We start from the raw sequence: 10,958 nt of genomic DNA, 5'->3' as shown, positions 1-10,958 counted from the left end.
AAAAAAATTGTTGGCATTGTCTTTTGTAAAGAAGCAAGGTGGCTTGTGAATGCTTCCAAGGATTTGTAGGTATTCTGAACTTGATCTGCGGTCACAGGCACTTTGATTAATACAGTTTGGATTGTTTTGGGAACTTGGGAGTGCTACAATTTTTTATTTTATTTTATTTTTTTTTGTAGTATGTGCAATGAGTTCTCTCAGATATTTCAACTGTGTCAGTTCGTGATGGTAAGTATTAGATTTTTTTAACCTCTTCCAGGCTACCTCCACCCAGTCATGCCTTAGTAATATGCGCTGATATGTTCCTACAGGAAAACTCCCAAAATGCTCCTTTAGTTCATGCAACTTTGGAAACTTTGCTACGATTTCTGAACTGGATTCCTCTGGGATATATATTTGAGACTAAGTTAATCAGCACACTAATATACAAGGTATGTATGTAATTATTGACAGCTTTTTAGTTTAAAAGTTGCAAAATGCGTACCATATAACACCTTTGTAAAACGCTTTCTTTTCTTTTCTCAATAGTTCTTAAATGTTCCCATGTTTCGGAATGTCTCTTTAAAGTGCCTCACAGAGATTGCAGGTGTCAGCGTAAGCCAGTATGAAGAACAATTTGTAACACTTTTTACCTTGACTATGATGCAGTTAAAACAGGTAATGTTTTAGTAAATGTTTGGTTTTTTACTTCTACTTTTAACAACCTAGTTCAGTTTACAAATTGATACTCTATAGAGCTCTTGAGAAATGTTACATTTCATTGTGCCGTTTGATTGTGTATTTATAGCTTGATCAAAAGACATAAACTTTATGACTACGGAGGAGAGCTGTATTTCTGCAGGATTGGTGTATTTTATTCAGTTGGTTAATTCAGTGTGTGTTTTGTGCTCTCGGGTTGTCTGAGGAGGGCAGGTAGGTGAGGTGCTGCTGTGTTCTCAGCACACATTTAAGCATAGTGAAATGCCAGAAGTTTGTGATGAAGTTTGCATGCTTTTTATTTTGAGGGAAGAAAGGATAAATGTAGATGGCGCTTCACATTTGTCCATTTCAATGAGGGTACTCTAAGGCCGGAGCTGTGGATTTTATTTTTTTTATAACACTTCTGGACAATTAGATTCTGTTTTTGTATCCACTTTTTTTCCTGCTGTGTATAACACAGCTTTCATCAGTCTTTGAGGTCTTTTCAGAAAGGCGTGCTTCTAAAAGGAGCACCTCTGCCCTCATTCCTCTCCCTCACTGAGGAGCTATAGAACTTTTTAGTTAGAATTTGATTTAAAAGTTGACTTTTTCTTGCAGCTAAATCATTCTGTTTAAGACACTTCCTCATTTTCTTTTTCATTTCTTTGTTTTCATTTTTTTCTTGGTGGATGACTGATTGGCCATGAGCCAGCAGCGTGCCCTGGTGTCCAGGGAGGCTAATGGGATCCTAGGGTGCATTTAAAGGACCATGGCCAGCAGGACAAGGGAGGTGATTTCCCCCCCCCCCTACTTTGCACTGGTCAGGCCTCACCTGATGTAGCATATCCAGTTCTGGGCTCCCTGGTACAAAGAATCCAGCGGAGGGCCACAAAGATGATAAAGGGCCTGAAGCATCTCCCCTATGAGGAAAGGCTGAGCTACCTGTTCAGTCTGTTCAGTGTGAGAAAAGAAGACTGAGTGGGGGTCTTTTTAATGTTTATAAATATCTCAAATGTGAGAGACAAGGGGATATGTCCAACCTCTTTTCAGTGGTCTGTGGGGACAGGACAGGGGGAAATGGCTGTAAACTGGAGCATAGGAAGTTCTGCATCAATATGCAAAAGAACCTCTTCATGGTGAGGGTGATGGAGCACTGTAACAGGCTGCCCAGAGAGGTTGTGGAGTCGTCTTCTCTGGAGATATTTCAAGACCCACCTGGTTGCTTACCTGTGCACCCTGCTTTAGGGAGCTGCTTTGTAGGGGGGTTGGACTTGATGATCTCTGGAGGTCCCTTCCAATCCATACAATTCTGTGATTCTACAGATGATGCTCTTGATTCTGAATGCAAATACGTTCAAAGCTTTTACTTAAAATAACTGTTGAATGCTGAATTGGGTGTAACAGTATTGGCATTAAAGAAGCTGGACAACACTGAAAATTTTTCTGCTTTATAACAATAGAATTTGAAAGTTGGTGTATTTCTTAAGAAGGTACCACAGAGATCTTTGGTCGATTGCTGAAAAATATTTGTATTTCTAGGTCTTCTTTACTAATTTATAAACATTGTGAGGGAGACCTTTCATACTGTTTTAATACTATGACTGCCGTGTTACAAGGTACAGGTAATAAAGACACTTCTGGAACAGTTTTGCTTGATACCGGTTGAAAGTGTCTTAAAATAGGGTAGGTGCTTCCCTTGTCTTTCCTGTTTAAAGTGCTAGGGAAAGGTTTTGTTCATCAGAACTTCAGTGTCTGCGTTTTCTTTCGTATTGTCCAGCTTGGAAACAACAACAGCAACAACAAAAAAAAAGCAATATGATTGATAATACTAGTATGCAGTAGTTCTACTTGCATGTAAAGCAGGACATTAGTTATGTTTGTCTTCCTTGTGTTAGATGCTTCCTTTAAATACCAATATCCGACTTGCCTACTCAAATGGAAAAGATGATGAACAGAACTTCATTCAGAATCTCAGTTTGTTTCTCTGCACGTTTCTCAAGGAACATGGTCAACTTATAGAAAAAAGATTAAATCTGAGAGAAACATTAATGGAGGTAAGTTGCATCGTTTATCCAGTTCAAAGTAGAGGTTTCTTGTACTCAAATAACATGATACTAATACGACCTCTGGATTGTTGTGCTTATATTGGTTAGAAGAATTTTTTCCCCATAATCAGTAAAAGATTTGAACACAAGAAACCTTTCAGACTTTCCAAGTGTGCTTCAATAGCAATTTATTTTCAGTGGTGTTATCCTTAAAAAACAAAACAAACCCATGCAAAACGTGCTTTTCTCTCCCTCTTCTTACTTGTCTCTCCTCCAAAGTGTAAATACTGCTTTAAAATGCATTCAAAGAAATATCGTAACCTTTTTCCATGGGTATCAAAACTCAGTATTTTTGTTTAACTTACTCATGCAGGTGGTTGCTGCTGTGAGTTCTGTCAGTTTGTGTGTGAAATGGTGTACTTTGTTTTTATTCAGTATCCAGGCTTGGTGTCTAGGATACAGCAAATGCCATTCTCCAGCTTTTCTGTCCTGGTGTAACTTCTTGCCTAAACTGTCATTTCCCAAATGTTTAAAATATTGTCCTTGTGGTTTGTGTTTAGTTTCTGTCTCACGAGCATAGCCTTTAATGCTGGAGCTCTTCGAAGTGGTACTTAATAAGCATGCTTTGTATAGTATTAAGGGTCTTGTTGGGAAGCCTACATTGACTTGCTGAGAGCGAGCTGTTCTTTGGTGACATTTCTACTAGCTCTCTCCCACCCCTGAGCTGCTATGGGATGAAACTGTCTCCATAAGCCCTTGTAGCAGCCTTTGCGATGTCCCAGAGTTGAGCCCTCTGCAGGTATGGAGACTGTAGGTTGAGGAACTATCCTGAGACAGACAGACTCAAAAAACGCAAAACCACAGTATAAACCTGGAGACCAGTTCTCATTTTGTGGGTCCATCTTGTCAGTGCAATGCTTGTATCTGAAGATATCTGAATTCTAGTCTTTTCCATCTGATGTTCGCAGTATGTTTCTTCTCCAGGTAAATCTCTGCCAAAAAATATATAAATTCTTTGCAAATAGCAAACTGTAGCTCACTTAAAAATAGATTAAATGATTGTTTCTTGCTCTATTTAAAAACAACCAAGCAGAAAGCAAACAAAAACCTTTCAGCAATCCACAATTAATTCCTTACCTCAAAATTAGTGAACTTTTGCAAAATAACTGTCAATCAAGGAAGAGATCAAGTTTCAACCCATGTTGAGACATTATTAAGAATATGAAGTTGAATGTCGTGTAAGTTGGAGTGCAATCTCCAAATCTTGCCTCCTGTCTTGTCCAGCACAACTATATTAAATTGTTGAATAGTTAAAATTGACATTTAAATGAACTTCTGCAAAACTCAGTTCTGACTTTGGGTCTTCTACGGGATATTGAAATGTTCCACAAAGTCTTTAGAGTGGCTTAAAATTGCTGCGAATTTCACTGTTGTAACTTACAGTATAACAGAACATATAGTGGGGGGAAGAAAGCCTTCTAAAGGTAGCTGTGTAATTTTAATTTGGTTGTTCCTACACTGGATTTAGCTGATCTTCTGAAATTGCTTCATGGATTCACTGGAGTCATCTAGAGCAGTGAAAGAAGCTAGATAAGTTATTTAAAGTGAAATTGCCGATCAAAATGGATGTGCATAGGAATAATGTGAGTTGTTTTTGAATCCTGCTTTCAGTGTTGTTAGAGAGAGATGTCAAATCAGACTTCCGTCTAAAATGCTTTGGGTGGCTTAGTGTCTGAGCTGTGAAAATGAAGTTTGTTTTCATTGCTCCCTTCTGTTTAATTCACTGGTAAGGTGTTGACTGACACTTTTCACTATCGGATTTTAAAGTAAGATAGCTAAATAATTTTTGACTATGTATTTGGTATCAGTCTCAGAGCTGCACTCTTCTCAGTCTTCATAGTGGCTGTTCAGTTAGTGAAGGTGAAGACGTCTTAGATGCAGATAAGCAGTGTGGTTTTTAAGGTTTTCTTCCACATTCCCAGAGAATTTGCAGAAGAGAGTAGCAGTAAGTATTGAGAATAGCAGTCCTTAAAGCTAAGGAGTTTTTTTGAGGATCTAAAAGAAGAGGTCTGTAGAAGCTTAGAGGGTGTGATTTTGATAAAACTGTAAGGGACTAATTTGGCTATTGGTTGTTTTTTTTGTTTCGTTTTGTTTTTGTTTTTTAAAGATATCTTTAGGCTATTCTGTGTTTAAGAACTGATGTGTGCTTTCAAAATAACATCAACTGACATGGTGCTGTGTTCTTTTCAGTTGCTCCACTGGTCATAACTTTGACTAGTAAACGTCACTGCAGTATTACTACACCTTGTTAGTAAATTTTACACTAATTCAGTATTTTTATCACTATCAGGATAACAAAATTTGAAGTAGCATGGTTTTAATCTACTTCTGTGTTCAAAAATAGTTAGTAAATAGATGCTTAAAATACACTTTTCCAGGCTCTTCATTATATGTTGTTGGTATCAGAAGTAGAAGAAACTGAAATTTTCAAGATTTGTCTTGAATATTGGAATCATTTAGCTGCTGAGCTCTACAGGGAAAGTCCATTCTCAACATCTGCTTCTCCATTGCTTTCTGGAAGCCAACACTTTGATGTTCCTCCAAGGAGACAGCTTTATTTGCCTGTATTATCCAAGGTAATCAATGCTTAAGTTAAAATACTATGTAAGTTTAGACACTTTTCCTAAATGCAGAGACTTCACTGTATGTAAGGGATGACTTTAGAAAACTTTCCAGGCTTTGAGTAATAGTTGATTCAGCTGTAGTTATTTAATGTGCTGAAATTGCTAAACTTAAAAGATGGTGCCAGTAGATGATAGAACTATTAATAGTGTGCTCTTTTGATACTGTGTATAAACATAAAATGAGAGAATATATATCTGTATAGTTTATTTAAACATACTAACCCTATTTTCTTCCATGTTACCACATCAGGAGCTTCATTTTAACTTTGTAATAGAATAGCTATGTAGGATTTGCTAAATCATGCTAACAGTTCCTGTAATTAGTGGTTTCCAGCATGGATCTTGGTGTGGACTTCAATAAAACATAGCTAACTTCTGCTTAGAGAAGGAGGACAACTTGATGTTTTTATTCAGTTACTTAGTGTGATGGAGTTGTGTTTTCTACTCAGGAATGATACCTCAAAACCAAGACACAGTGTATTGTTAACGAATTGCTTGTATAAGGGCTGTGGTGAAAATAAAAGCCGCACGTGCTGAAGGAAAAAAAAAGTGTTTAAAAAATGTATTTGAAAAATCTTTAATACATACATCTTTTGAAGCTCTAGGAGATACAGTACTTTTTTAAGCAACTCTTATTCTTGTAGAGATGGAAATCAGCTCTACTCCTAATGGCTTTTTAGTTAGCTTGTCCCTTCAGAGTGTTCCTTCCCGTTTGCTTGTATGTGAGTGACCTGAGGAAATGCTGGACGTACTCTTTATTTTCATGTCATAGTGCAATTCAATTGAAACTTTCCTTTGTAACATACAGGTTCGATTGCTAATGGTTAGCCGTATGGCTAAACCTGAAGAAGTGCTAGTGGTGGAAAATGATCAAGGGGAAGTAGTACGTGAATTCATGAAGGATACCGATTCCATAAACTTATATAAAAATATGAGGGAAACATTGGGTAAGTGCAGTGGCTGTTGTCCTGTAGTTGTCCTTTAGATCTGTGCAACTGCACTAATAGCATGCATGTAGCACAATTATATGGGGGCAGGGGAGAAGATAAATTTGAAACAGAGTTGTCACATATTTAAGGTCATTAGACTTCAATAATAACATTTTCCTGTTAAATGCAAACACTGGGAGGGGGCACTGAGTGTTTATTAGCAACTTTATGAATGTCAAACAAAAGTGTTTTGTTTTTTTGATTCTCACCGCTGTTCTTGTGAAGTAAGTATCCTTAACAGTAGATTTGCTATTCTAATATGTTTTTTTTAATATTGAAACTCCTCTTTATTTTATTGAAATTACTACAGTATATTCTCGTCCTCAGTATTGTTTCCAGATACAGATGTACAGACAGTCTTAGTTTGAATTCTGGTGTTATTGCTTAGTGTGTTATCGTAATAGAAGATTCACCCCTTAAAAAAGCAAGAGTGCGGTGAAAGTGGCACTGTAAAAATCCATTGCTAAATCTGACCTTTATGCTTTTTTTTAAACTTGGCAGGATTTTGAATTTTACTTATGTTAGAGAGCCTAATCATTTTAGGGGCTGATAGAATAGTCTGAGTTGAAAAAGCTGAATCTTTTCACCTAGACTAGTTCAGGAGTACCATCTCCATTTTAATGGTAGGTTATTAAAACCAACAGATGTAATGACACTGAAATAATGAACAGAGGAAAATTACTGACTGACTTGTTAAATGCAGTATAATGTCCCTCAGAGCTAGCCTATCCCATATTTCCTACGGCTCATGAGTACGTATGCATTTTATTAATAATTTAACTTAGTAGCTTTACTGATCTGACTGATAGACAAAATATTTCTCTCCCATATCTTTAAATACAACTCTAGCAGTTCTGAATTTAAATCTCTAGCTTGTTCTGTCACAAGTTCACAAAAGAACTACTGCACTTAGCATCTTGATTTTGTCTTTTTCTTAGAAGAAATTAACTTCAAAGAGATGCGATCCAGTTTGTTGCTTAAAAACGCCTGTTACTGTTAATTGTCTTTCAGTGTATCTTACACATCTGGATTATGCAGACACAGAACGAATAATGACTGAAAAACTTCATAATCAAGTGAATGGGACAGAATGGTCATGGAAAAATTTGAATACCCTCTGCTGGGCTATTGGCTCAATCAGTGGAGCAATGCATGAAGAAGATGAAAAAAGATTCCTTGTTACAGTAATTAAGGTATCATGGTATAAGACTAACAGCTTTGTCACACTTCATAGTTTACGCTCAAGAAATTGAGCTTAAAAAGACGCTTCTCTACATTCTCCAGTAAGCTACCTTGTACGGCAAACAAGTTGATGAGAATAATTTGGGAAATGTCATATCCTGAATGTTAGGCTGATGAATTCCTCAGTCATGAAAAATACATGAATCCAAATAGCCTTTTCATTGTAAAAATTTTGGAGAGAAAATTTGGCTTATGATGAAATATTTTGCTTTAGGAATGCAGAAGATATGGAAAGGAAGCACTAATGAAGTAAGAGTACTAATGAAGCAAAGTAATGTGCATTGTTTTTAACCAACTAGCATCCTTCTCTTCTGCCACTTCGTTTTAAGTAAATGTGCGTGTGGAAAGAGTACAGGAAGAAAATGTTATTTACCGGAGTAATTATGCATCAATGTTGCATCATAAAAATTCTGCAGAGAGGATTTAGTTTTCCCTGCTTGCTATGTAATACCTATATGTTTATCAGTATCATCTGGTTGGTCAGTACTCAACACTGAGAGTTACTGTAGTCTGCCCTGTATAAATTATTAATTACATCTAAAAGGCATGACTGAAAATGTGGTGTTCTAGGTTTGGCTGAAACTTAAGAAATTGTCCCGATCCTTAACTAGGGTTGATGGTTTGTAGTTTTTTTTGTTTGTTTGTTTTTAATTATTTTGGCTTTGAGATTAATAATAGCAACTACTTTACTGTATCATTATTATAGCTTATTTTAGCCTTTATACTGCTCTTTTAGTCTACAAACCTGGGGAGGAAACTAATAATATGTTATATTGTAGGATCTCCTAGGGCTCTGTGAACAAAAGAGAGGAAAAGACAACAAAGCCATTATTGCATCAAATATAATGTATATAGTAGGCCAATACCCACGTTTTTTGAGAGCTCACTGGAAGTTCTTGAAGACAGTAGTCAACAAGCTATTTGAGTTTATGCATGGTAATTATCTCTTTCATTTATTGTTCTAACTTTAATCTTAAAGAAAAAAAAATGATGCTCTGTACATGTGCATGTCTGGGGGAAAATACAAAACAGTAACTGATCTGATTTGATTTAGAAACCCATGATGGTGTTCAGGATATGGCTTGTGATACCTTCATAAAAATAGCACAAAAGTGCCGCCGACATTTTGTTCAGGTTCAAGTGGGAGAAGTAATGCCTTTCATTGATGAAATCTTGAACAATATAAATACAATCATCTGTGACCTTCAACCACAACAGGTACATTTAATTGAGGAGTGTGAATAAATTTGTGAAGACCAGTAAAAAGTTGTGATGTAACAAACATTGGTAGTAGTCTTTAAGGCTTGAATTGTATTTCTTAGTCATATTGTGTGTGTGTGTGTGTGTGTGTGTCAGTCAGTGACAGTGTCACGTTACAAATAGTATGGTCAGAGTTATTAAGGTCCTAATTAGAATTCTTGGAAGGAGAATTAAAGTGTGCTGAGTTGAAATTCTTTTTTTTTTTTTAGAATGCTTTTACAAGTAAATGAGATAGTAAATCTGATTTTGAGGTTTTGATTAGCAAAGAAGGATATTCTACTGTGGTAGCATACTTAGGGGTCTTGCATGCGCAGGGGCAAGAGAATACTTGCAGAGAGGATGTGCTCTGACAGTGTAGTGCATGCACAGCATAGGCTGATGCATTGCAGTGGCATAAGGAAACCTTGGGCAGAGGGAGGTATTGAGCTCCAACTTCTGGTTTTCTTACACTTGATTTAGCCCAAAGTTCTGTAAAAGAAATAAATGGAATTGTATTGTAAGAGAAAGCATATGCCTGAAATTGCTTGCTTCAGGATATGGTGGTAAAAGTCTCTGAGATGTACATAGTAGTATTGGAAGGGAATGGAGGCTTACTTTAAATGTGGTGTGAGTAAGGAAAGAGTGGAGAAAGATCTTGTAAACTCAAATGGAAAGTATGTGTTTAGTGACTGGAAACCCATTTTCATCTTTTACTGCCTGCTAGTTTTGAACACTGTAAACTTTTAGCTACTCTTCCTTTATCTTTCTGTTTGACTTCTTGTTTTTCCAATCAGGTGCACACGTTCTATGAAGCAGTAGGATACATGATTGGGGCACAAACAGACCAGACTGTACAGGAGCATCTGATAGAAAAATACATGTTGCTCCCCAATCAAGTATGGGACAGCATAATTCAACAGGCAACAAAAGTAAGACCATAAATTAGCAGTGTGTTCAATTAAAATAGAACTGCTGAATGTTTGTTGTTGTTCTTGTTTGCTTGTTTTTACCCCTGGAATTAGGTGAACTATCTGGGGTGCACTTAACTAAAGCAATGGTTGATGTGACAGTAAAAGTGTTGTTTGGAGAGAGAAGACTGAAATGATTTAAGAGTGGTTTAAATACAGTTTAAAGAATTTTACAGAACATTCCTTAACAGGGTGTAAGATAAATTCTTGAAAGTGACCATTTTTGTACTAGAAGATAAATGGCATTTTTATTAACTGAAACGAATTAACTCAATTTTTTCAACAGAATGTTGATATTCTGAAGGATCCCGAAACAGTTAAGCAGCTTGGTAGCATTCTGAAAACCAATGTGAGAGCGTGTAAAGCAGTTGGCCACCCCTTTGTGATTCAGCTTGGAAGAATTTATTTAGATATGCTGAATGTGTACAAGTGCCTAAGTGAAAATATTTCTGCAGCTATTCAAGCTAATGGTAAGAAATTCCATGTTTTTCTTAATGGGACTGGCAGTGCATGTCATCAGGTTTCAAATTTGTTATACCTGAGCTTATCTTATTGTGTGTACATTGGTGGAGTTGTTTGTTTGTTGTTTCTTTGTGTGTCTGTTTGGGCAAGAGAATGACTGAAAATGTGCTTGCTTCGATTATTATGTTAACCAGGTGTTTTATTCAGAGAAACTCTTGATTCTGGAAGGAGGGAAGCTATAAGCATGAGTTTAGGAAGGATGCAAGAGACCGTTGACCAATAGCAGTCTTGCAGAGATGAAGTTGTAGCGTGCATTCTTTTGACTTACTCTTTTTAAATATGAAAAGACCCTAGTATTTTGGCAGAGTTTTGGTTTGGTGATATTGTATTACTGAAAAAGCTTTATTACAGAAGTGGTAACTTCAGTGAAGGTGCCTCAGATTTGTTATAAACTAAACTGATAATCACTGAGAAGGAATTAAAAGTTACCTAAGTTACCTAACCAATTTTTACCGGATAAATTAGAACCTATGATATCTAAGTAGAAAGTGCTGCTGTAGTAGTTCTTGACAAGATGAAATGAATTGATTATTGGATCTGTCTTACGACAGATTTTCTATGAAAATAATCATATATATGTGAATGTTAAGA

The 10,958-nt window shown here is 36.5% G+C and overlaps 1 protein-coding gene across 1 annotated transcript; it reads left to right on the top strand.

The window, feature by feature from the left end:
• The first annotated feature begins 77 nt into the window (after positions 1-77).
• On the top strand, positions 78-10,604 carry LOC100538719 (exportin-1-like). The gene is made up of 11 exons (XM_010706326.3): positions 78-228; positions 312-431; positions 529-657; positions 2,574-2,732; positions 5,162-5,359; positions 6,216-6,354; positions 7,408-7,589; positions 8,418-8,574; positions 8,693-8,856; positions 9,672-9,806; positions 10,132-10,604. Exons 1-11 carry the CDS (start codon positions 181-183, stop codon positions 10,462-10,464), a joined length of 1,764 nt encoding a protein of 587 aa, XP_010704628.1. The 5' UTR covers positions 78-180; the 3' UTR covers positions 10,465-10,604.
• Positions 10,605-10,958: the final 354 nt, after the last annotated feature.

This window comes from Meleagris gallopavo, chromosome 2 (genome assembly GCF_000146605.3).
Source record: "Meleagris gallopavo isolate NT-WF06-2002-E0010 breed Aviagen turkey brand Nicholas breeding stock chromosome 2, Turkey_5.1, whole genome shotgun sequence".
NCBI classification, from domain to species: Eukaryota; Metazoa; Chordata; class Aves; order Galliformes; family Phasianidae; genus Meleagris; species Meleagris gallopavo.
Note: the sequence above shows the minus strand (reverse complement) of the source record. Positions and strands in the feature narration are given on the sequence as shown.